Below are 27,537 nucleotides of genomic sequence, written 5' to 3'. Positions count from 1 at the left end.
GAAGCTTATGTTGCATTTTCTAGTTTGCACTCCAGGTGCTTAGGAGGTATCAATCAGCTGTCCAATGAGGAGAGCAGGAGAGAGAACTGTAGAAAGTTCTTCTGTCTCTGAGAGCTGAATGAAAGGAAGTTCAGTTTCAGCCACTAATAACTGGAAAAAAAAGTGCATGGGTTGCCAACACTCAACCTGTTAATGTTTCTTGAAAAGGAGGAAATGTAGATTTAGTTATTTTAGTTCCCCTGTGTCAATCATGCTTAGTATTCCTATCCATAGACCATCATTTTCACAGTGGAGTTAAGCAATGTTTTCAAGTGATTGTACAATTTTTAAAAATACTCAAGTTGATGTTAAAATTTTATGTTGTATATATTTGTGATAGTGCAGAGTGGCCATTAATATTTGAAATGTGAGGACTTGGATTTTCTGTTTTGCTCGTTTCTATCTCAGAAAGGGTCTGCAAAAATGCCCCACCCACAAAGAGGTCCATAGCAGAATCAGTCCTCACTCAAACACAATTGTTGGATAAATGAAAGAATAAATAACCATCCAGAATTGTGGCTACATCAGGTTACATTTGGCAGTATTCTTTTTAAGTGCATGTAAATTTCTATAAAAATAGGAATTATTATCCAATGTCAATACATCCCCGGAATGGTGATTTTAAAAGTCTCTTCATCTCTATGTATTTGCCAAATGTTAAAATGATAGTGATAATGAAACAAAGGAACCTGTGGTGTATGTGGCTAGATTTCTGAATTCGTGTGGGGGTGTGTGTATGTGTATCATGCAAAATTAATTGTTTCTTAATGCATTAGTTTTCTAGTCAGAGAAATGTAATGAAAGACTGCTATAAAAGCTACAAACTGAATAAAACCAAGATTAGAATCAAATACAGCTTCAAGAAGTGACGTCATTAGTGATTACTATATTAGGATGAGGTCGAGACACCTTGCTTCCGGGGTGTGCTCACCTGAATCTTTTCTTTCCAGAGCCCGACTACCCAAACCTGAAAGGAAAGTGTGATCTGGATGACACAAGGGGAGGGGAGAAAATGGAATGCTGGCTTTAACCTTTTCGGATCCCCCAAATCCTGTCTCTTTTGATGATGGGGAGAAAAGACACTAGAAGTTGGTCTGGATGGAAAATCAGTAGAGTTTCAACTTTGAAAACATTTATAAAAGGTATGTGTCCTATTTAAAAAACAATAATTAAGTTTTACAAATCCACATATCTAAAGAACAAGGGAAAAAGAGTATACAGCTGGAGATGAAACACATTTTTGCCCCTAAAATTTATATCCAAAAGTTACTACTTTTATTTCACAAAAAAAGCCTCTTTTTAAAAAGCTTCTGATGTTAAAAAAAAAATTGCCCTCAAAGCCAACATTTTCCCTCTTTGGCACTGGCAAGAAGGGGGGACCCTGTTCTGAATTTGGTCTCATCAAGCAACTCTGTCAACCCATCACCTTAGCTGTCAACCAATAACGCATTACAAAGTGGGGAAAGGAGTTGGAATCATCCTAACCTGGAGGCAGGGCACCAGGAGGGGAGGCGTCCTCTTCATCTGAAATAAGAAAGAGGAATCAAAAGTCAAGGAGAAAAGAACTTCATCCTGAGTATCCTGGGAAAAGAGAAATCTGCAAAAGAAGAAGAGAAACTACACAAAACACTCAACCGATGAGTAAGCCTTAGAGGACTTGGCACCTGAAAGATTAAACTGCAGGCAAAAGAGAAAAACAAATAAATGTTGTAAAAGAGTGAGAGATGTGGATAATCTCAATGAAAGTAGCTTTAAAAATGGTGGTCTATGCAAATGTTTTATGTACTTGTAAATTAGAAACAAAATTAATGCAAACAATCTAACCTTGATGAAATCAACAATGGAGGTGCGTTTTGAGTTATTTTGTAGCAAAAGTCACTGACAGCATAACTCATATACCACATTCATTTGAACACAGACATAAAAGCATATATGTTTTTATATAGTTTGATAACTCAATGCCCTCAGAAAGCCTTATAATTAATTCTCCTTCTATATTTAGGAAACAAAAGTCAACAATAACTAGTATGTATCAATTTGTTATACTAAGTTCACCAGTAGTTATTATAGAAATTTTATCTATCTTTTCCCAAGATTATATTGGTGTTGGACAATATAATCTGAAAAATATTTACCAATTTGTAAACTATTTACAAATACTTTACATACATTTATAAGATATTGGGTTGGGCAAAACATTTGTATTTTTCTGTAACATCTTATAGAAAAACACGAATGAATTTTTTAGCCAATCCAATATTTACGCATTTAAAAAATTCAAAATATCCCTTGTAGTGTTTGTACAAAGACACTGAATATTCCTTTAGAAAATGTCTGAATTTCAAAGTGTCTTACATTTTAGATGGTTAAATAGGTATTTGGTGTTTATCTAAACTTCTGCTCCTTTCCTCCCAAAGCAGAAAGACTAGTCTTAGTGTAAATAATAATAATCTTTGTACTTAAAATACTAGAATAATTGTGGGCTTCAAAATACGAACTTAAATGACTATATGAAATAGGATACAGAAAACAAACACATGAGACTATTGACTAAAAAAGTGCTTAATAAAGTCCTGACAAGAAGTAAAATAGCACAGGTACAACATATTAGTATATTTACAACATCTATTATTCACTAATCTGAAATTTCTTAAACTGTCAACCGAAGATGTGTTTTACTACTTTTTTAACAAAATAACTAATGTAATGTATAGAAAACCTTAATGTCATATCTTCAGAATGCAAAAGGTGATTCACTGGGCATTGTGGGATTGAAGATTCTTCAGAGGAAGATCTCTTTGGTCAATGAAGCCTGGGAAACCGTAGGCTAAATAAAGTTACATGTTGAGTTTTAGAGTGTTGTTTGTATGCGATTACTGAAGGGTATCTCAAAGTCTTCAGTGCTCATGAGGATGGAGATCAGAAATGACACAGTATTAGCATTTCCCAAACTCAGTTCATGTTTGAATCCTTTTCTCCTGGAATATCCATTTACTTTCCACAAACTCCTTGCATTTAGGGAAGTCTAGGTATTTCTGCAAGTTTGAGCAAGCTCCACGAGTTGGTGATGGACTGGGAAGCCTGGCGTGCTACAATCCGTGGGATCTCAGAGAGTCAGATGTGACTGAGCAACTGAACTGAACTGAGGTATTTCTGAGCTCTTAGGGTAATTCTGCATTTCAGAAAACTTATATAATTAAAATTTTACATAACCAAAAATAAAATGCCTTGCAATGTCTCTATATTATTTGCCATACATTTAACTCAGTATGTAGTATTTTATTCATGTAACCTATTTGAAGGCCTTTATTTACTAAAATACATAAAGAATCTTGATTTAAAGTCCTGTAAAAATTCTTAAAAATGAAGTTTTAAAGTGCAACCAAATCCTAGAAAGCAGCTTCCTTTATTATGTATTAACTAGGAACTAGAACCATTTTGAGTGAAACGATCACTGCATTTTATCCAGGCGTGGTTGTTGTTTGTTTACTTTATGCACAGTGCCTGATGAACCCTAATGAACCCTTGAGTTACTTGTTTAGAATGCAAATGATTGGGAAAAGAGCACACACTTTCGTAAAACTAACATGAAAAGAGAAGCCACATTTTAAGCAAAAATTTGATGGGTGAGTAGTTTCAAAGTCCACTAAATTATAAGACTATTTGAGGAACATGCACAACTATTTTAGACTATTAAGGCACCACATAGAAAACATCACAGCCTTTCACTGCTGTGGCCTGGATTTAACCTGTGGTCAGGAAACTGAGATCCTGCAAGCCATGTGGCATGGTCAAAATAAATAAATAAAGCAGAACCCAAAGCTGGTGTTCTGTGACAACCTCGAGCGGTAGGTTGGGGAGGGCGGTGAGAGGGAGGGCATGTGGGTATGCCTGTGGCTGATTCACGTCGAAATATGGCAGAAACTATCACAGTATTGTAAAGTAATTATCCTCCAATTAAAAATGAGATGGAATTTTAAAATAAATAAATAAAACTTAAATGTTGACATTAAAAAAAATAATAAAGTAGTTTTGTTCCTGTCATCTTTTAGATTGGGAAATAAAATTAAGATGTTGGGGTTCTGACCTGAACTCCTTAAAAAAATTGCCTGGTTGAATTTTTTTCTTATGTACCATAGAAAAACAGGTTCTACTGCTTGGAGGAAAATTGAATATCCAGCTCTTTTGGGATCTGCCTAATCCAAGATCACACATATGAAAGGTGTGGCATTATACAAAGATCATTTTCAAACAAAAAATGCAAAATATGTCATATTTTCTTATTTCGATTTAAAAGCAACCACAATGGTGATGAAAGCTTAAACATCCGTTTTTGGCTGAAGATATGGCCTATGTGAATGACAAATTGAAAGCAACAGAACTCTCTTCCCGAGCCACACAGAAGAGAAGTTTACCAAAGTTGAATTTTATGTCTTTAAGTCATGGGAAAATAGCATTTGTAAAGTCATAAAAATAGTTCTTTCAACACTGAAGTTTCTGATGAAGAACATCTGGAAAATGGAGAAAGAACTCATGTTACAAGCCGGGAATTTTCAGGGGTTCCATATGAAAAATCTGGAAAGTGAGGGAAAGAACCCCAGAGATGTAGACGGTATCCATTCCTATAATTCTCCAAGCTCTCTTGGGCATAAAATAACTCCTACCTATGTTTGACTTAAATTGCCTTTTTACAATTAATTTTTAAAGTATACATACTTAGGACAATTGCTGAGATTTTAGAATATATACAGTTAAAATGTACTGTAAACAAACCTCAATTAAGTACAGGTATAATACTTTGTTTCATATAGATGAATTTATGAACTCCTCAAGCAGGACAGTCAGTTGTAGTAAATATCGGCATATGTTACCAAAATAAAAACAGCAACATCAGTCAATATGGAAGGCAATAACAAAAATAGCTAACATTAATTCATCATGTTTTGAGACATTTGATTAATTTATGGTGTTTTCTGAATAAGACACACATCTTCACACTTTGGTGCTTCTGAAATCAGGATTCACTGTACTATAAATGCATTTATTTAATGCGTTCCCCCCCAAATCTATTAAATCAATGTTTCATTTTATAATGGCTGTGTTTTGAAATGTTGAAGTATAGTCATACTAACTTTTTTAACCAAATTCATTATAAATAAATCATGTAGTTAGAATATACAGACCAAGACAATGTTATTGCAGATGTAAATGGACCTAAAGGAAGAAAAAAATCATTTCATTTAAGAAATCATATCATTTAGGAGAAATTTGCTGGAACTTCTGCTGACTCACTTCCTCATCCAACAACCACATTCATGCCAAAATAAAGACTCTTCATCTCAAGTTATGAGACAGTGAACACACACAGGGCTCATTCGTGATAGTTTGTGGTAACGTTAATGAAAATGCCTGGGGAAAAAGTTTTCATTTCTGGTGCAGCAATAACCAAGGGCAGTTTTTTCTCTGGAAGGAAAACAAAGAGTGGCAGTAACAATCCCAGCTGGCCTTACCAAAAAATATACTGGCTATAAAATGATAAGCTTCAAAATTAAAAAATATATATCAGAACTTAGGCATTAGGATGAGTACTGATCTGCAAACTGATGTCTGATTCTAATGCTACTGATAGATGCAGAACCACTCACAGGACCAGACTTGAAATGTCCCACAGGGCTAATCGTCTCGGCACAGAAGAGACTCAGTCTCATTAGACTAAGTTCACACATATGATGTTGGTTGATCAAAAGAAAAAAGTATGACCTCACTTGCACACCCACATTATTCCCCACCCATGGCTCTCCATTGCAGTTGCCTACTTCCAAAGCTGAAATCTACCGTCCTCTACTAATGATATTCTCCTCTCTGAAAAGTGAAAGTGTGAGTGCTTCTGTTGTGTCTGACTCTTTGCAACCCCAGGTTGCATGGACCCCATGCGATCCCATGTAGCCCACCAAGCTCCTCTGTCCATGGAATTCTCCAGGCAAGAATACTGGAGTGGGTAGCCATTCCCTTCTCCACAGGATCTTCTCTGCCCAGGGATCAAACCTGGGTCTACCACATTGCAGGGCAGATTCTTTACCATCTGAGCCACCAAGGAAGCCCATTCTTCCCTCTAAAGCTCCCTAAAATTGGCTCTAGGAGAGCAAGACCCAATTCCCAGACCTGCCCCTGGCACATAGCCAATACTCAGTGGATACTTGAGATGAATAAATGAATATTGGAATAGAAGGCAGGTCTCTGGCCCCACCGAGGATATACATACTATACTTAGCTTTCCACTGATTTGCTACCTGTGATTATTTCGGAAGAATTCTAAGCCACAGCAGCATTATTTTTTCAAGGACATTATCTTCCAGTATGATCACTCCGAAAGGGATATCTAAATTCCAATGTTGCTGTTTGGTTAAACCCATTCCTTTATTGTCATCTTGATCGTTTCAATTCCAAGACAGTAAGCAGTATTAGGGAACAGGATACCTAGATAGGAAAGTTCAGGGGCAAACAAGCAAATATAAACAAATAATAAACCACTTCCTGAGAAATCAGCTGTTTACCAGAGACTCAGTAGATGTGAAAAGTTGGCACATCTAATCACAAATACTACTGGTAAGATTGATATCAGAACCAAACAACATTCTGCAACTACAAAAAAAAAAACCCAAAAACTCAGAACATTGCCAGGTTGTCACAGAATGATGTAATCAATCTGGAAAAGATATTAAGATGGCTTTGCTATGGATGTTGTTCTCTTTTTTAAAATTAATTTGGATTAATATCATCCGAGAGAGCCATGATTAATGACGGGCCCTCTATGACTCTATTAATGAAGGTCAGGTTAAGCCCAGAATGTATGTCATGTATGTGGTATAAAGGGAGATTGATGGCTTTTTGTTCTATCTTTGTCCTGATGGAACTACAATCAATCTAATGAATGTTCTTAATAGCGAGCATCTTGGAGCTATTAACTGAATATACTTCAACTAATTAGATAGTACACTAAAGTGCAAGAAATGTTCTAATCCAGATGTGACCATTTCCAATAATGTTAAATGGGCTGATCTTATATCATCCGTGTGGTCTGAGGATGAGCACACATAATACACAGCACTGGCATCCCATGCCAAACCTTACTAAGAGCATGCGTGGGATGGGTGTTCATCCTCCTGCCCAGCAAATGGAAATAAAAATCTATCTAGATTACCATTGTCTGTACGCTCAGCAGCTAAGTCAGCACGGAAATGCAACTGATCATTCAATCTACAGGTGTTTATTAGGAGATCGCATATGCAACTCTCTGCCAGATGCTGGAAGAAATGAGATGAGAGGTCCAAAGAGGTGTTAAAACTTGGTGCCTGACAATCACAAAGCTTACAGCCTCTTAGGAAAAGGAGTGAACAATTAATACAAGATTAAGTGGAGAAAAGGGTGATTTAGTGACACACACAATCCAAGAAAAATCAGGAAAAAGAAGAGGAAGTGAAAGTAAGTTAGGATGGTCATGGGAAAAAGTAGCACCTACCTTGAATGATTAGAAAGAATTAGATGGACTGAGGGTTGGGGGAGGGTGAAGGACAGCAATTCTAGTGTAAACTGGAAGGCAGGTCTTTTGCACCTGTCAGTCTTGCTTACGCTCATGCAAGAATTCTTTCTCAACCAGGGCTATATATGTAGCAATGATTATTGTGTCTACTTTTCACTTGAGTATTTTCTTTGAAATTTCCCTGTCTTTGATGAAGGTAAGTAATAATTGAAGGGGACTGGATATTTAGAAGTAACTTCCACCACCTCCCTTCTTTATTTAGGGATGTCGCTTTCTATCCTAAATTGATTTGCTTTCTAGGCATGTAGAGCAAACACATACATGGCAGTTTATGTTCCTGAGCATGTGACTGCATGTGGCCATGACCTTGTTTAACTTCTGCAAATGTCAGGGGAAAAAAATGTTACCAATTTCAAAATGCCCTTCTTGGTCATATGACCTTGCTCTTTCATCATATTATGTTCTGCATAAAGAGATTTTTGGATTGGTAGACTGGTTGGTTGGTTGATTTTAACTTAAAGGTAGGCATTTTCTCATTTAAACATACAAATATAATGTGGCTTTTCAGATTAAGGGTCAGGCACAGGCTTTGTTAAAACTTTGACTGTTTGCCTTCTGGGATTACATCATACGCTCTGTTGGTTAAGCCTTACAGTCTGGTCCAAGCACCTTTCCAAATCTGGAAACAGGTGTACACTATCAGCCTTGCAAAGAATAATGTTACAATAACTTCAGCCAGGATGTCCAAACCTCCTTGAACCCATCTCGTGGAAGGTGTTCTAGGAGTTTGCACTCTCTGCATTCCATAAGCAAATAACCTTCAGACTGGCCCATGTGGCCGGGATTAGCATTCATGTTACTATCCACGGAAGCCATGAAGGTCAAGGAGAAAGTGAGTGTCCTAACATAGGTATTCATTTATGAGAGCTGTAAATTCAAGTTAGCTGAAGAAAAGTGGGCCAACTTACTGAAAGAAAGGAAAAAAAGCATTTTACTAATGCATAGAAGATAATAATATCATCGGAATTAGTTAATGAAATTTAACATAGTAAGAACAAACAGAAGGGGTTTCCAGAAAAAAAAAAAAAAAGAAATAATGGATTATTCCAGAATTTAAACTATCTTTTTCATTGCACAAATACCAAATAAAATTTTTAAATGATGATACGGATGTACAAAGCAAAACTGTCATCTACCTCAGTGGAAACTTTCTTCTATACGAGACTAATGCTCCTTGACTTGAAACCAATGGTCCGGAATGACAGTGACTTCCTCCATGGGGAAACAAAGGAGTTAGTATTTCATGGATCCATGAAAAAGTATATGATAAAGATTATTCATTTTTAAAACTAGACTACCCCCATATAAAGTGAGACTAGAATAATAGTACAGAAATGAATGCTTCCAATCCAATAGGGAGTAACATGATGCTTGCTTAAACTTGTATTATCCCTCTATATGACTCATTCTATAAATCTACATGAATACAAAGTGTTACAAAATGGGATGCTAGTTTTCGAAATTACCAGTGAAACCTATAACAGTTTACACACTAACATGAAAACATTCAATTAAAAAAAAAAATCTGGGTAATCAAGAAAGCTTTCCAAATTAGTGTAATCCCAAGAAAACCAGACCTCTTTTCCTTCACATGCACATGGGAACTTGGAAACTACTAAGAAATTTGCTGGCATCCCAGCAAGTGCTTGTGATTGTATCATTGCTGCTTTTCTTTTGAAAATTTGATGAAAACTGATCAAAGCACCATTCGTCGTTAATGTTGATTAGGTTGTGCAGATAAGATGCAAAGGAAGAACGCTAAACCACACTGATGAAACAGACTGCAGAGAAGTTCTTTGGGGCCTCCATGGTAATCCTTGCTGAGACCCTTCTGGTTCTAGCTTTGTTGAATTCAGCTTCACTCTCCCTCCCTCGAACTCACCTTTTCCTGGTGAAGTTCCGGCCTCCTTTTCTTTATTTGGTTCTGTGTGGAAAGTACAAGCACACTTTAAAAAATAGGTTAAAGAGAGTATTTCATTGTGTGATAAGCAACGGGGTGGAGGTGGGGAGAGGAGAATTAAGGACAACAGAATGGAGCATGAATGATGCTATGCACTCCTTTAATATGCTGTACATGAATTGCAAATTGGGGAATTATAGAATCACACATAAACTTAGTGAAAGCAGCTAATAAATCTCATCATCTTGGGGAAAAAGTGTTCACAAAATCATGCAAAACCGATTTTGCTAAAATAGCTTAGCTATGATGGGACCATATTATAACATACTGGTTTGATAACAGTATAAAGTTTGATCACTTCATTTTAGACTCCAACGAGAGACAGGCTTTTTAAGAAAGTTTGAAGTCCAATAGTTTGGACCTCAGATGATATTAAAAAGTCAGGGATAAAATCTGCAATTGTACAGTGGTTTCAAAGAAAATATTTGGGCGCCTGTTTATTAATCTTCTTGGTTGAGCTGAGTGGCAATAAATACAATGCAAGAACAAGAACATCAGATTGTTTCAGTTGAGACCCTCTGGTTTGTATCTCTCCACTTAGAATCATAGGAGTCTAGAATCCTGCAGTGTCTGACTTGAGGTGTATGTAAGAAAAGAACTGTTTCAACCATGAATTCTCTCTCTTTAAAAATTGAGGAATAGACATCTGAATCATAGCTAACTAATAAGGACACATTCTATGGGGCCCCCTGGTAACCATGACCAAGCTCTTTCTGCTTCTAACTTTGTTGAATTCAGCCTCATTCTCCTCCCCCAACTCACCTTTTGCTGGTGCAGGTCCAGCCTCCTTCTCTTTGCTTGGTTCTGTGTGGAAAGTACAAGCACATTTTATAAAGTATCTTAAAGAAAGCATTTCATTTCACGAGGCGGAGGTGTGGAGAGAAGAATTAATGATAACAGAATGGAGCATGAATGATGCTATGCACTCCTTTAATATGCTATATGTGAATTGCAAATTGGGAAATTACTGAATCACATATGAACTTAATTAAAGCAGCTAATAGACCTGATCATATTGGGGAAAAAGTATACATAAAACCATGCAAAACAGATTTTGCTAAAATAGCTTAACTATGCTGGGATCATATTATAACATACTGGCTTGAAAATAATATAAAGTTTGATCACTTCATTTTAGACTCCAACAAGAGACAGACTTTTTAAGAAAGTTTGAAGTCCAATAGTTTGTACTTCCAGATAATATTAAAAAGTCAGGGGTAAAATCTGCAATTGTACAGTGGTTTCAAAGAGAATATTTGGGTGCCCATATTAATCTTCTCGGTTGAGGTGAGTGGCAATAAATACAATGCAAGAGCAAGAACATCAGATTGTTTCAGTTGAGACCCTCTGGTTTGTATCTCTCCATTTAGAATCATAGGAGTATAGAATCCTGCAGTGTCTGACTTGTGGTGTATGTAAGAAAAGAATTGTTTCAACCATGAATTCTCTCTCTCTCTTTAAAAATTGAGGAATAGACATCTGAATCATAGCTAACTAATAAGGACACATTCTATGGGGCCCCCTGGTAACCATGACCAAGCTCTTTCTGCTTCTAACTTTGTTGAATTCAGCCTCATTCTCCTCCCCCAACTCACCTTTTGCTGGTGCAGGTCCAGCCTCCTTCTCTTTGCTTGGTTCTGTGTGGAAAGTACAAGCACATTTTATAAAGTATCTTACAGAAAGCATTTCATTTCACGAGGCGGAGGTGTGGAGAGAAGAATTAATGATAACAGAATGGAGCATGAATGATGCTATGCACTCCTTTAATATGCTATATGTGAATTGCAAATTGGGAAATTACTGAATCACATATGAACTTAACTAAAGCAGCTAATAGACCTGATCATATTGGGGAAAAAATATACATAAAACCATGCAAAACAGATTTTGCTAAAATAGCTTAACTATGCTGGGATCATATTATAACATACTGGCTTGAAAATAATATAAAGTTTGATCACTTCATTTTAGACTCCAACAAGAGACAGACTTTTTAAGAAAGTTTGAAGTCCAATAGTTTGTACTTCCAGATAATATTAAAAAGTCAGGGGTAAAATCTGCAATTGTACAGTGGTTTCAAAGAGAATATTTGGGTGCCCATATTAATCTTCTCGGTTGAGGTGAGTGGCAATAAATACAATGCAAGAGCAAGAACATCAGATTGTTTCAGTTGAGACCCTCTGGTTTGTATCTCTCCATTTAGAATCATAGGAGTATAGAATCCTGCAGTGTCTGACTTGTGGTGTATGTAAGAAAAGAATTGTTTCAACCATGAATTCTCTCTCTCTCTTTAAAAATTGAGGAATAGACATCTGAATCATAGCTAACTAATAAGGACACATTCTATGGGGCCCCCTGGTAACCATGACCAAGCTCTTTCTGCTTCTAACTTTGTTGAATTCAGCCTCATTCTCCTCCCCCAACTCACCTTTTGCTGGTGCAGGTCCAGCCTCCTTCTCTTTGTTTGGTTCTGTGTGGAAAGTACAAAGACATTTTATAAAGTATCTTACAGAAAGCATTTCATTTCACGAGGCGGAGGTGTGGAGAGAAGAATTAATGATAACAGAATGGAGCATGAATGATGCTATGCACTCCTTTATTATGCTATACATGAATTACAAATTGGTAAATTATAATAGAGAGTCACATTAAACTTAATTAAAGCAGCTAATAAATCTGTTCACCTGGGGGGGAAAGTGTACATAAAATCATGCAAAATAGATTTTGCCAAAATAGCTTAGCTATGCTGAGACCATATTACAACATACTGGTGTGGAAATTGCATAATGTACGGATCACCTCATTTTAGACTCCAACAACAGACAGACATTTTAAGAAAGATTGAAGTCCAATAGTTCAGACCTCTAGATAATATTAAAAAGTCGGGGATAAAATCTGCAACTGTACAGTGGTTTCAAAGAAAATATTTGGGTGCCCATATTAATCTTCTCAGTTGGGTTGAGTGGCAATAAATACAAGAGCAAGAAATAAAATTGTATCAGTTGAGACCCTCTGGTTTGTATCTCTCCATTTAGAATCATATGAGTTTAGAATTCTGCAGACAGTGACTGATTTGTGGTATATGTAAGAGAAGAATTGTTTCAACTATAAATTCTCTCTCTCCCTCTTTAAAAATTGAATAGACATCTGGAATCATAGTTAACTAATAAGGACACATTCTATGGGGCCTCCTTGGCGATGATGATCAAGCTCTTTCTGCTTCTAACTTTGTTGAATTCATTCTCACTCTTCCTCTCTTCAACTCACCTTTTGCTGGTGCAGTTCCAGCCTCCTTCTCTTTATTTGGTTCTGTGTGGAAAGTACAAGCACATTTTATAAAGTATCTTAAATAAAGCATTCAGTTGTGTGATGAGCAATGAGGTGAAGGGGGGAAATCAAGAAATTAATGACAACAGAACAGAGCAGAAATGATGCTGCATACTCCTTTATTACACTATATGTGAATTATTATGAATTGAAGAATGATAATGTAGAGTCACATTAAACTTTTAATAAAAACAGTTAATAAATCTGATCATGTTGAAGAAAAGTACACATAGAAATATGCAATACAGATTTCCTTAAAATAGCTTAGCTATGCTGAGACCACGTTATAACATGCTGGTATGGAATGAGTATAAAATGTTGATCACTTCATTTTAGACCCCAAAAAGGGATAGACTTTTTGAAGAACCTTCTTCGAACCTTCTCGGTTAATTTGTGTGGCAAAAAAAAATGCAACACAAGAGCAGATTTTATCAGTTAAGACCCTCTGGCTTGCATCTCTAATTAAAATTGTATTATCAATTGTTTAGATACCTACAAATGGTGTCTGACTTATGGTTGATGCAAGAAAAGAATTGTTTCAACCATGAATTTTCTCTCTGGTTTTTTTTTTTTTTTTGATTGATGAATAGACATCTGAATCTGAATGAACTAATATGGATAATTTTACCAGAGTTTGGGAAAAGACTTGTTTTAGGAACAGGGGGTCAGTATTGCATAATAAACATGAAATGTGGCATAGCAAGGGAAACTTTACAGTGATCCAGCGACAGCTGCTGATCTGGAGAAGAGAAAGGCAAGGTTGTATCTGTATTGGCCTGCAGGTTCTGTGTCCTCAGCGCTGGCAAAATAAATCTTAAAAAGTCTGTATGTGCAAGGAGAAAACATACCAAAGAAGTTCCTAAGAAGACTGTCATAGATTTGAAAGAAAACTAAACTTGAGCTTGCCCCCGTTTGAACTAAATGGCACTGAGGCTGTTTCATTTATTTTGCATGAATGCTAAGACACTTCAGTCGTGTCCAACTGTTTGTGACCCCGTGGACTGTAGTCTGCCAGGCTTCTCTTTCCATGGGATTCTCCAGGCAAGAATACTGGAGTGGGTTGCCAATTCCTTCTCCAGGGGATCTTTCTGACCCAGGGATTGAAACTGCATCTCCTGCATTGGCAGGCGAATTCTCTACCACTGAGCCACCAGTGTATCTTATTTAATTGTTCTCTGGGCCGTATTTTATTATCTAATTGGCTGTAAGCAAACTGAATACAGGGGACTGTTTCCTACTAAGAGTTCCTCCACTCTAAACACAGTATATTTGCAGACAGCTATCAGTAAGCTCTCTATCCTTCTGAAGGGCTAGGGCACACGGAAAATACCCTGTGAATAATTATTGAATGGATTCCAGTTTCTCATCTTCCGAGAGAGGGCACTTTGGTGCCTTGATGGGTAAAGAAAAGTGAAAGTGTTGTTGCTCGGTCACGTCCGACTCTGCAACCCTGTGGACTATAACCCGCCAGGCTCCTCTGTCCGTGGGATTTCCCAGGCAAGAATACTGGAGTGGGTAGCCACTCCAGTGGATCTTCTTGACCCAGAGGATTTTCCCAAGCCAGGGATTGAACCCAGGTCTCCCATATTGCAGGCAGATTCTTTACCGTCTGAGCCACCAGGGAAGCCCATCTTCTTGGGAAAATGCATGTAATTCTGGTTGCCTCCACCGTGGGGGCTATTTGAGTAGGCAGAAAAATGGTCCTGGAGACTTCATTGGAACTTGCCATTCTTCCAATCTCATTCTCTTCCTTAGGTGTTGGATAAAAAAAGCAGGCTTCACTTGTGTTGCTAGACACCCCTCTACCTGCCAGTCACTGGGACTCTTCAGGGCTTGCTTCTGTTGCCATCTGCTGGACAGCAGAGCACTGGGGACTGCAGCAGTTTTTGCTGTTGAGCCTCCGAGGCCACCAAACCTTCCTGGAAACTCCCCTGGGAGCTTCTGGAAGTTCTTGGTGGTGACGCAGTTCAAGTAAGAAAAGTGCTGCTCATCTTCCAGGACTAAGGAAGAAATAGGTGTTTACCTTTAGCTCTGTTTACCTGTAGCTATGTGTGAAGAAATACTGCGAATCCTTCAGCCCCTTGGAGACCCAGCCTCCACAATGAGAAAGCATAAGCATAAGAACTTTGGCATAATTTCCTAGGTTTTATAAGTGAACAATGTGCTATCCAAACCAGATTAACGTAAGAAAGTTATATAAACACAAGGTACAGTTATGATTACAAACCCGTGACAGCCCGGAGTTAGCTTAATACTCACAGCTTCCATGGAGGACAAATCACGCTGGGATGGATGTTCTGTGTTTGCAGACTAAACATGGAAGACCGTAATGTTTTACTCACCTTCCGGGGGTGGAGCTGGAGCTGGGGCCAGCACTTCATTTTCTACAAATGAAAAGAGTAATGGAAGTGTCAGTCTCTCTTATCCTAGGAAAAGTTATTTTCCACAGCTCCAGGCTCTGCTCAACTCCATCTTCCGGAGACTGACAAGAGAGGAAATGCTTCAACCCAAGGCACACTGTCTTTTGGTGTACGGCATGAGATGAGGATCTAAATGTGGTTTGAAGATGTGGAGACTTCCAGGAGAGGCAGTGTGTAGTAAGGGACAGAGCGTGGGTGAAATGGGCATCCAGAAGTCCTTCCACTTAGTTATAATCTTGGGCGGCAGGCAGAGCATTTAATGGCACTGAGCCTGTTTCCCTTCCCTGGAAAAATGGTCACGACACCTAGCTCATACGTTTAGGGTTGCTGTGAGGCTGAAATGAGACACGCTGAGTACCAAGCGTGTCCCTTAGAACCCCAGGTGCTCAGAAAATGAGACCCCACATTCCCCAGAGAGCAAGAGCCCTGCGGCATCACCAGCAGCAGCATCTCTTTCTGAATGATGATGAGAACCAAGTCCTCTGGCTTTGCCGCAGTTCCTCTTATCATGAAGTAAACCACTGTTCACTGGGAAAGAGAACCAGCCCCCCTCAGAGTCACAGTCATTCTTGGAAGTTTGTGTGCCTGGAGATATTTTGCCTACACGTATCCAAAGTTCTCGGGGCTCTGGTTTTGAGGTTTTATACTTGGCTTTGGGTACCCAGGGTTATAGCAATCTGGCAGTGAAGTCTGTTAAAGAAACTTCTACTGAAGAATACATGTCCAGGGTGTTGGGAAGGAGATCCAAGAGGAGACGGTATATGCATGCATACAGCTGATTCACTTCATCGTACGGCAGAAACTGACGCTGCTTTGTAAAGCAAGTATATGCCAGTAAAATAGAAGAATATGTATCCAAGTAGCTAAAGGCATATCCTATGAACAATGGGCATAGGATTTCCCCTGCTGAATCCCCTTGATGCCCAGAACAGGGAATTAGTGACGGGTATCTGAATCAGCTGCTCCTACTTTAGGGCAGGAAGAGAGAGTTAATGAAGGTAATCTCTTTAAAAAATTGCTTTTTGTTTGATAAATAAACCTCAAAGAAAAGTTTTTGTAGTAGAAGCATATTGTGGGATCCCAGGAGTTTTAGCTTTGTCCAGATCTATGATTTTCCACATTTTCCCCCATAAGTGGCTCTTCCCAAGCTAAGAGGACAATACTTCACAACAAGCAGTTTGGTCTGAGAATCATCACCGTGCAAGTCAGGTGCCCCGTTTTAGTCTAGGCAGGCTGGGAGGAGACAGAAGAAGAAGGAGCCTACATTGCAAGAGCAGCAAATTAAAAGAGGAGGAATGCAAGGCTGCCAGGAGACAGCAACGTCTTTTTTTCATTGCTAATGTTTTGTGCCGGGTATAAATTCCAACTTACTGCTTAAAATGCACAACTACTGCATTTTCATCCAAATGATCATAAGCAAGATTATTACAATTTACTATTGGGGAAATATAACGAAAGGAGAAAAGACGTATCACCGTACAGACAGGCAGAAGATAACGTGGCAGGATGTGATGTGGTTTGGCGATATGGTGAAAGCACAAGCGTCCCATAGATGGCACACCAGAGACGCTTTGTTTCTTTGCCACGTCATGGAAAGGATCTTTCCTGCCAGTGTCAACCCGGAGATGAAACCCTCCGTCAAAGGATTTTATTTTCAGAGCTCTGACTGTGGCAATGGAAATCTAATATTGACCTCTCAGCTTTGGGTGAGCTGAGGCTGCACATGGATATCAGAATACCGAGAGTGAGGAGCCAATGTCTTTGACACTCTATCTTTTGGACGGGGCCATTGTCATCCAATGCCCATGGACCTCTTCCTGGATCCCTTTAAGACAAGCTTCTCCGAGAGGGAGGGGATATGTGTGTTCCTATGGCTGATTCAGGCTGCATGGCAGAAACTAACACAACATTGGAAAGCAATTATACTCTGATTAAAAAATACACGAAGAGATAAAAGCAAGTTTCCCTGCCTTCTAGTCTCTTCCCCCACGACGGCAGGTTTCCTTCTGCTCTCACTGACTTTCATCCTGTTACTCTGCTCATGAAGGCTCCTGTTACCTGCTAGGCTGGGTCTACGCTCCTCAGGTTAAAGGTCAAAGCCATTGCTGGCAGGCACCTCCTACCACCCCCTCTTCTCACTGCATTCTGGTGTCCCCTCTGGTCTAGAGCTGGTTTCTTTTTTCACCTTCTGACCTTTCTGCCACTGAAAAGAGTGATGATCTTCTCCCCAACTGACCTTTGGTTTTTTTCTCCACATGTGACTGTGTCAGACAGACCCAAGTTCGAACCCTGACTTTACATCTTACGAGTTGTGTAATCGAGGACAATTCCTTAATCTCTGTCGGTCTTGGCATGCTCATCTATGAAATAGGGATAATAAGATAAATGAGCTCTTAGGGTGCTAATCCTATGTAAAATGCACAGCACAGTTCCTGGCGTGTAGATAGAGCCCTACATTTGCAGCAGTAACTATTACCATTATTATTCTTTGGCAATCTTGGTCTGGTTTTTTTGACATTTGTCTTAAAGACTCTCAGAGCTGGTTATATCATTCTGTTCCCCTTCTTTATTCTGGAGGCATTGTGGACCACCTCACAATACACTCTTTATTCCTTAATTATTTAACAGTTTCTAAATCATGCAGTAAGATATGAAAAAAATATGTGGAAGGATTACAATGGAGGAAAAATTATTTTATTATTTCTCAGATGGAATTATTACACACACACAAAAATTCAACTGAATCTATAAATAAATATTTTAAAATAATGTTACCTTAATAAGGTTGCTAGGCTGGAGGTAGGTAGAAAATAATGTTGTAAAAAAAAAATACCATTATTTTACTATAGAATAAAGTCCACAAAGTAAAATATCTAGGAATAAACCTAATTAAAAATGTGTAAAATTCTTATGCAGAACTTTATAAAACACTATTGAGAGAAATTAAGGGAAAACTAAATAAATATTTATGAACTGGAAAAAAATTATTTTCCAGTTGCCTCCATATATTTGTGTTTCTTTTTTGTTATTTGTTTCTTTTTTGCTATTTGGGGGTGTTGTTAGCCTCACCTCGCAACATGCAGGACTTTAGCTCCCCAATCACTGATTGAACCTGCACCCGTGGCGTTGAATGTGCAGTATTTTAATCACTTGATCACCAGGGAAGTCCCATATATTTATGCTTCCTGTCCCTCTCAACTAAACAAAAACAGGGATCTTTGATTCCTTTCCTATCTCCCTAGTACCTCTTCTTATTGCTAAAACCACTTTAAATGAATTGATTAAAAAAAATTAACAAGGGATTCTTCGGTCACTATGTGAACTATCAAATTGGTCATGCTTTCTCAACATCTTTGTAAACAAAGGCCCATTTTGTAAGGAAAGCTGTGGAAAAAGGCCAAGGGTGAATTCTAATTAAATAAACAGAAGAGAACGTTTCTAGACACTGAAACTGTAAAAATGCCCTGACTGTGTATTCTTCATTTTTGTGATGTCTGTAGCCCCAGTGTTCTATGTAACAGCCCCCAAATCAAACCAAAATGACAATTTAAAGGGCTTAGTTCAACTTCCAACAAATCCACATTTCATCCATCACTAACAGTCAACTATATCAGATACTCAGAACTATAGAAACATTATAGGATATTAATGCTGGTGCATTTTTAAGGTAGTTTTGGCAAACAGAAGTAGGAAAACGCATGCCTGCCTGGTGAGTAGGCAGAGTCAGAATGCTTCCTTCTTAAAATCATATAAACCCCATTATTTTACAGCCAGTGAAGGAATAAATAAATAACAACCATGTATTGGCCACTCACTGCATGCAGGACCTAGTGTATATTACTTCCTACCATCCTTACAACACTCTGCAGTCAGTATTATCATTATCGGCATTTTACAGATGGGAACTGAGGCCCTGCGGGGTCCCACAGCCCCTGAAGGGTGGAAACAGGCTCTGACCCAGGTCTGCTTGAGTCGGTACGTGGCCTCTTCAGGGTGGAACTGAACTGCCCTTCTCAGCCGGTCACTCTTGTGGAGGCAGAAATGGGCTGATGGACTTTTCAGAGATTTCACTGTGTTTTCCCCTGCTGAACTGATTGGTCTGATGGTCAAGGCCACATCGCCTCATTTAGATGTTGCCCCAGGGAGCAGAATACACCTCAGTTTCCTCATCTGAGTAATGGCAATAACAACAGAATTCATCTCAAGGGTTGCTGGCAGGAATGAAGGGGGTCCTGCAGGGACAGGTAATGCAGTACACATCATAGATACTTTCTCTCTCTTTTCATGGTTCTCACATTATGATCATGATTGCATCAGGAGACACCTGGGAGAATGACGCTCCTGTCTTTCCTCACATGCTACCTCCTGAGAGTCGCCTTATTACATGGGCTATATCACGTTAGACCATGTTTGGGATTGGAATGGTGTCTGAGGAAGCATCTGAGAATTAAACGATAGAGGGAGGCCCCTCAGTCTTCTGCTGTAAAATGGTAATAGTTAATATTTTTATGAGATCTACAAGTGGCGCTAGAGGTAAAGAACCTGCCTGCCAATGCAGGAGATGTAAAAGACTCAAGTTTGATCCCTGGGTCAGGAAGATCCCCTGGAAAAGTGAATGGCAACCCACTCCAGTATTCTTGCCTGGAGAATCCCATGGACAGAGGAGCCTGGAGGACTGCAGTCCATGGGGTCGCAAAGAGTCAGATGCAACTGAGGCAACTTAACACAACACACACACACACACACACGCATTACAGAGTTTGCACAATTAAGTAAATTGATCAATCAAATCAATCCTGGTGGAACAGAAAGCATAAGAAGATGAACTCTCAATAGATTTCAAGGCATTTAAAACAAAGAATTCCAGCTGTTCTAAACCTGAAGAGATGAGGAACCAGGAATAGTGAAAGCCAAGTAGCACATGACTTAGTCTGAAAATAAGTCACTACAGGTAATTTTGGGGCCTCGAGACATCTCCGTTTTTGCCTTAAAACAAACAAACAAAAAAAACTCTTCATGTATCTCTCTTACTCATATGCTTGTCTCTGACAGGCTTTGTCATGCCCTGCTTTGCCTACACCTCCAGAAATCATTTGCACGTTCCCCAAATCCATTAGCTGCTTCTATAACAACAATCCATTCACAACGATTTCCACTGTACTCCCACTGACTAGGGACTGTAGGAAGAAGCTCCCACACAACTGGAGTTTATTGAGCCTCATGAATTTAACAAGGATGGGGTTTATAAAGGTGGCTAAGATGAGATGCCCATGTTTAAGAATCTCAGAGGTAATTAAGTGCCTTTTCTACCGGTTTAGTCACCAACTCAGAAGGCTTTCCTCTCTCAAAATATTTGAGACCCAGCACTTCCACAGTCCTTCTGGTGCTTCTGACACTGCTATGTGCACACGAATCATCTTGGGGGTTGGTCAAGTGCAGGTTCTGACTCTGGGGATCTGTGGGGGTGAGGGGGGTCCAGATTCTGCATGTCTAACAGGCTCCCCAATGATGCTAGTGCTGCTGGTCCAGGTTGCACACTTTGAATAAGGAGGCTCAGACTGTGCTGTGAATATCACTGAATCCTCTCCCATTCCAAATATGACTGTGAATGGTAATGGGTTCACAGTACATGGGCACTTCTTTGATCACAAGCTTCTTGAGGACAAGGCCTGTCTCCTCCTCCTTTTCAAATTCCGTACAGCAGGTGCTCTATAAATATAGTTGACTGGCAGGCTGTTTCTACCCACACAAAAGCCCCTTCTGCTCACTGCCAAGAAATCAAGAACCGTCCCCTGGCACTCCAAGGGCAGCTTTCTTCGTCTGCCTTACCCACAGGGTACACTATGTCTCCTGCTGGTGACCCTTTTGCTGGCTGACTTCTCCCAGGCACACACCCAACTTCATCATTTAGATTCTTCTTATCGTCAACATACCTTCCATCTTGAAAGAGCAATTAGGACCAGAGTTTTGACCCCCAAAACACCCCTTGGGGATTTCCCTGGTGGTTCAGTGGCTCAGACTCTGACCTCCTAATGCAGGGGGCCCAGGTTCAATCCCTGGTCAGGAAACTTGATCCCATGTGACACAACTAAGACCCAGCGAAGTCAAATAAATAAATAAATAAAATCGCCACCTCTTGCCTTTCTAAGGATTCCGCTTTTCAAAATCTAGGCTAGTTTTCTTAGCAAATAACCCTCAGCCAACTATGCCAATCTCATTATCACCCAGTTTTACCATGTTGGAACTGGCAGGAAACACGAGGCCTGGGAAGCTCTCTGATTCCTGAGATTTGAGCAAATAGGCATCTATTGAGGTTATTATCTGTGGTTTATTCAGTTGTGTCTGACTCTTTGTGACTGTAAAGAGGAGCCCACCAGGAGCCCTCTGTTCATGGAATTCTTCAGGCAAGAATACTGGAGTGGGCTGCCATTTCCTTCTCCAATGGCCGCTATATTTCTGCTTATTCAGAAACCAGAGGGCAGGGACTTCCCTGGCTGCCCAGTGGTTAAGACTTCGCCTTCCAGTGCAGGGGGTATGGGTCCAATCCCTGCTTGGTGAGCTGAAATCCTACAAGCGGCCAAAATTATCTTGTGGCCAAAGATCCTATCTTGTGGCCAAAATAACCAAAACATTAAAACAAACAAACAAAAAGAAGCAATATTGTAACAAATTCAATTAAAAAAAAAAAAAAAGGCAAATTCCGTGGGACTTTTCTCCCAGGTGAATAAAGTTGGCTTTTTGTCCCCCTCATCCATCCTTCCCTATTGTCTCCACTGGAAAACAGACCAACAGGATGGACTCAAGAAGCAGGGTTAAGTACGTGGCTGTCTTTAAACAGTTTTTGAATTAAAAAGAAAGAAAGAAATCGGTATACTCTGAAAAATTAAACCCAGGAAATATTTTTATGGACAACATAAAAATCAACCAGACTCTGAACCAGCAACTCAGGCTCCTTCAGCAAGGGCGGCTGTCCTTGATCCTCCCTAATTCACGGATATAGCCTTTCTTTCCCTCTGCGACACTGACATGCTTTCAAAGGGCTCGATCTATTTATGGTGGATTTTTCCTATGACCACCTACTGTAAAAAGCACAGGTATGCCACCAATGGCAGGCCCGCACAGTTAGTGCCAGGGCCCTCTAATTGACGGGCACTGGTGGCCGCTATAAAAGAGACAGCCCATATGTGGTTCTGCTGCTCTGCTGAAAGACTAGGTACCCAGTACTCCATAAATGGTTGGCTCCCTCCAATGCAGTCTATTTCTATTTTCCATAATCAAAGGTTCCATGGTCAATACATTAAAGGGGAAAAAAATGTTAAGTTTTAATAAGAGGCATTAATCTGCCTCTCTTTCGTGTCTATACATCAAAATGATATAAACAACCCAGGTCTCTTCTTCCCCTGGGCTCACTGCTCAAATAATATACTGCCTGATTTACTTAAAAATTATTTTATGGGCCCTCATGTGCAATTTAATTTAGGCTTTTAATAGCACAGAGAACATAATGACATTATATGAATATGTTAATAGGCATAGAAAAGATAATAACAGTTGTAATCATTAAACATCTTTTTTTGTGTTTATGTGACTTTCTGTCACTTTTTTTGGATAAAACAAATGTATTAAAACCATCCTTTGGTAACCTGGGGTGCAGGAGAAAATTCCACGCTATTCTTAATTATTATTTCTTATTCTCAAAGTCAAATTCTTTTTTTTTTTTCTTAATTTTTATTTACTTTTGGTCACCTTACATGGCATGTGGGGTCTTAATTCCCCAACCAGGGATCAAACTCACATCCCCCTGCAGCAGAAGTATGGAGTCTTAACAACTGGACCACCAGGAAATTCCCTAAAAGTCAAATTCTTGGTTTGAAATAAAATATGTGAATGCTTTATATATTGCAAACATTGGGGTAAAAAAGGTTTTATCTGGCCAACTCTTGTAACTTTTGGTACTATAGCACTGTCTTCTCTTTTGGATTAAATATACAATAAACACTGTTGACAGTGAAGCCTGGCACAAGTCACGTCCCGGCCCATCTCTCATGTGCCTTGATAATAGCACAATGGGAACCACTTTAATGTAAAATACTGTCTGCATGGGGACATTCATTGCACTTAAAGAAGTTTTGATTATATGAATCATAAAGGCCACCAAAAAAATTAGCAAACAGGAATGACAGTGGATTTGCACTGACCATATTGCTTACACATCAGAGATCAAGATTTTTGGACACAACTTAAGATGTAATTTAATGTTTTCACAATTAAATGATTGTTTTGTCTCCTGTTCTATTCACTACGGGCCACAGGTCTGGATTTTATACCTTGGAATTTAAGGGTGGATTATACATTTTTTAGAGGCAATTATATACTGACTTCGAACAGAAATTCTCAAAGTATGATCTGGGGTCCCCAAGAGCCCCTGAAACCCTCTTGAGGGGTCCATGTGGTCAAAACTATTTTCAGAATAATGCTGAGACATTTTGTGCAAACAGGCAGTGGCATTTTCCAAAAGATACATAATGTGTGATGAAGTCAACACTCTGACAGCTAGTAGGACATGTGCTTGTACTCTCAGGCTTTAAAAGTTCATCCATTTTAATTTCAAATTCAGTAAGTATTAATAGAGTGCACATAAACAAATACTTTTTAACGTCTTCAGCAATTACTGAGTGCCAATTGACCTAAGACCGAAAAGTTTGAGAATTATTTAGAATTTACGGTAAATCTTTGAAAATTATTTTGTGTGTGTACACTTAAAAAAATAAACTCAGGTCATACGCATCATTTAGGAGAAATCTGTAGCCTTGCTTAATAAAAATGAGTGAATCAGTCAAAATAAAAGCCACAAACTGATTTGGGGGCAGTAACTTATTCTACAGTGTACATAATTAATAGGAACAAAGGGTGATATTGTCTGCTATCACCTCCCCTATTTAGAATTCGGCTATCTAGCAACCTTACTTATCCAGATAACAGCTGCTGATCAGCAAATTATAGGGGCTTCTGAAGAGCAAAATGAGTTGTCTCCAGCTCCTCCTACCTGGCACTCTCAGAGCTCAAATGCTGTACTTCCAAGAGAAGGCCCCTCACCTGGGTCCCCAGCCCTGGAACTGGAATGAGGGTGAGGGGAGCCAGGCGACTAGGGAGCATCACTTACAGAGGCACTGAGACTCAGGTCTGGACCTTGCATTTGCACGACCTGGAGAATGAGTGCCTCCTTAAATGGGGTACTCTGCAGTGTAGTCCTGCTCAGCTAGAGTATTGACCTGGCCAGGATCCAAAGCAAACAGTAGAGGGAAGAGAAGGGGGCAGCTTCACACACTGACTAGTAAGAGTAATTAAAGAAGACAGCAGCCTTCTGGCAAGGGATGAGACAGGAAAGCTATCCAGAGTTGGACACGAATTCAAAATACAAACCAATGTGGCCTCATTAACAAAAAGACAAATAATTTGAGCTCTGCGGATATCATGTGGCAAGATGACTGATATCTGTAAATGATGACAAAGTTAAATTATATCCACTGCACTTTACTTTTCAAAACAAGGAGTAATACGTTACATCTTAAGTCTGTTTATATCCAAATTGGTTGAAATAATAATCTTCAAAAACAAAATGCGATATTAGCTACCCATCGACTCCAGCTATTCAAAATTTGATTCAATCAATTTAATAGTTATTAATATTGACTGTGGCCAAATAGCCCCAAAGACGATATTCTAAGGTTGTGAATAGGTGGAGCCTATTTGTACATCAAGTAGTAAATTTTCAATGACTCATTAGTTAACTTGATGGAAATTCCCTGAATCCACAGGGTTTTTTCCCTTTCCTAGTCAACTTGCTCTTCCATTGTTCAAATTACACGGTTTTAACTTAAGATGTCATTCCACACAGGAAGATTAAAGTCTGATGATTATCACAGAGCAACAAATAGCTTCTCACTGTTAACATGGGGCTGGATGAAAATGAGATCTTTTGCTAAGATCTGATTACTTGTCTCTTTATTCTTCTTCTTAATATATTTTAATGTAAGAACAAAGTGAGAGTTGGGAGTAACCTCGGTAGGTATAGTGGTATAGAAGAAGCTTTCCTTAAGCTGAAGTTTAAAAATTTAGCACAGGTCAAAAGTGATTTGAATCATTAAAAATTTCTCCCTTTCATCCCATTTTGTCTTTCCCTGACAGGTCTGCTCCAGAGTAGACCACCCCTACAATCATATCACTCTTCTGTGGTTATAGGGTTATCAGAATAAACCACTTACAGGCCTTTCCCAAGCCATTGCTGGGCCTCACATTGGGTGACTTTTTAAAAATAGAGGAACGACAGGCCTGATGCCAGGTGGGGTCATAAAAATAAAATTCCACAGCAGTAAACACAGCCACTCAATCAATCACCCACCATATTCATACGCGGTCATGGAGAGTTCTTTATGTGGCTATCTCAGAAATGTTCAGACCAGAGGAAAACTCCCCACCTGCCAATAGCTCCCCGGGTGGGAAGAGAAATCTTAATGCCCCCCCACACCCAAGCCTTCTAGCCCTTGGTGGAGGATACAGTTACACGTTCAACTGTGCAGGGGGACTCTTTCAGCTAAGTGGGGAAGGCCATGCCCCCCACAGTGGTTATCACCACCTCCCTAACAACTGGGGACCCTCAGCTGGACACGGCACATTTCAGTGTGAACACAGATGCTCTAGAGTGTAGGCCTCTGAGCTGAGCCTCCATGGATGAACGCAAAGATATTTTACTTCAAGTCTAAAAAGAAAGAAATACTTAAGGTGGTGGCAATGATGGCTATGATCGTAACCACAGCCGTTTGGGACTGTATTATAAACGTTAACACCAGGCAGAGAGGTGAACTGTGGTTGTAACATACCTTACAGTGTTTGATATGTGTTGGCAGAAATGCCCTCAAAGTTTATATTAAACTTTAGGCATTTAATACCACAGGCGCGACAAAATTTCTGAGTTTGCTGCTTTAGAAGGAAAGGACTTAAGTTCTTATTACATGCTAGGGTTTATTCGCAGCTTTTCACCTAACTTATTTAATTTTTACAAAAAACCAGTGAGCTAGTTACTATTATTATTCACGTTTAACAGATGAAGAAAATGAGACATGTGAAGTATAACTAACTCAATACAGGATACAGCAGGAATCTGAGCTGTCTAGAATATTCTGTGAATAGTTAACTTTATGTCACTATGCTTAATGATGAATATTACCTAGTATACATAAGAAAAAAGCCAAAATACATACTGGATGAAGAATAAGTCTAAAGACATGTAACTAAAAAAATGAGAAATTAAATTGTAGAATTATATAATAAGGTGAATTTTTAGTTAAAAGCAGAATATCCTGTTCCAAGAGATATAAAATTTTATAGAAGGCAAAAGCTAATACTCGCTGCAAGCAAAGAATTCCTGAGGAACTTAGAGATTTGACGCTATTTAGAGGAAAAACCAGATTCCCTTGGTAGGTCAAATGTTAAAGAATCTTCCTGCAATGCGGGAGACCTGGTTTGATCCTTGGGTTGGGAAGACCCTTTGGAGAAGGAAATAGCAACCCACTCCAGTACTACTGTCTGGAGAATTTCATAGACAGAGGAGCCTGGCAAGCTACAGTCCATGGGGTCGCAAGAAGCTGGACACAAATGAGCGACTAACACATACACACAGAGAGAGAGGAAAAACTGGATGATTTGGAGAAAAAGAAAATAAAAATTGAACCCCAAGCTCTTGTAAATATCTAAAATAAAAGTCAAAAAACAAAATTAAAAGATTTGACATATAAATAAACATAATTTTGGGTGTTGTATTGATGTTCCAAATTGGTCCATAAAAAGATTTCTTAGGCAGTATAAAAGGGCAAAAATCTTATCAAAGCGGAGTTCAGATTTGAAAGGCATAATGAAAGTCAGATTTCAGTTAGCTTATTGGGAACTCAAGTTAGAGAGAAAAATAAGCGTGGGATTAAATGATCCTGGTCTTTTTTTCTTTGCCAAATCGACCACTTCATGCCCCAATCAGATGGAATCTACAACTTTACTCTGGAAACGCATGTAAAAGTGCATAATTAATCTGCCCCTTGCATGGGAACACCCTGAAAATGTGGCTTATTGTCTATCTGTGCAGCTGTCCAAAACAAACATATTCTGTAAATTATAATTGGGCTACCCACAAAGAAGAG

The 27,537-nt window shown here is 39.1% G+C and overlaps 1 protein-coding gene across 25 annotated transcripts in view; it reads right to left on the bottom strand.

Annotated features, from left to right (window-relative positions):
• The window catches only part of MYBPC1 (myosin binding protein C1), a 94,282-nt gene that overhangs the window by 60,027 nt on the left and 6,718 nt on the right, over positions 1-27,537 (bottom strand). For 4 of the 25 annotated variants that reach the window (XM_043439997.1, XM_043439999.1, XM_043440001.1 and 1 more), the window contains exons 2-9: positions 15,269-15,310; positions 12,867-12,908; positions 12,028-12,069; positions 11,195-11,236; positions 10,362-10,403; positions 9,522-9,563; positions 1,525-1,563; positions 971-1,006 (exon numbers count right to left, since the gene is read on the bottom strand). In XM_043439997.1, the coding sequence (XP_043295932.1) occupies positions 971-1,006; positions 1,525-1,563; positions 9,522-9,563; positions 10,362-10,403; positions 11,195-11,236; positions 12,028-12,069; positions 12,867-12,908; positions 15,269-15,310 (327 nt within the window). The remainder of the gene's footprint in view (positions 1-970; positions 1,007-1,524; positions 1,564-9,521; positions 9,564-10,361; positions 10,404-11,194; positions 11,237-12,027; positions 12,070-12,866; positions 12,909-15,268; positions 15,311-27,537) is intronic. The other 21 variants (XM_043440000.1, XM_043440003.1, XM_043440004.1 and 18 more) reach the window with 21 other exon arrangements.

Source organism: Cervus canadensis, chromosome 21 (assembly GCF_019320065.1).
Source record: "Cervus canadensis isolate Bull #8, Minnesota chromosome 21, ASM1932006v1, whole genome shotgun sequence".
In the NCBI taxonomy this organism is placed as follows: Eukaryota; Metazoa; Chordata; class Mammalia; order Artiodactyla; family Cervidae; genus Cervus; species Cervus canadensis.
Note: the sequence above shows the minus strand (reverse complement) of the source record. Positions and strands in the feature narration are given on the sequence as shown.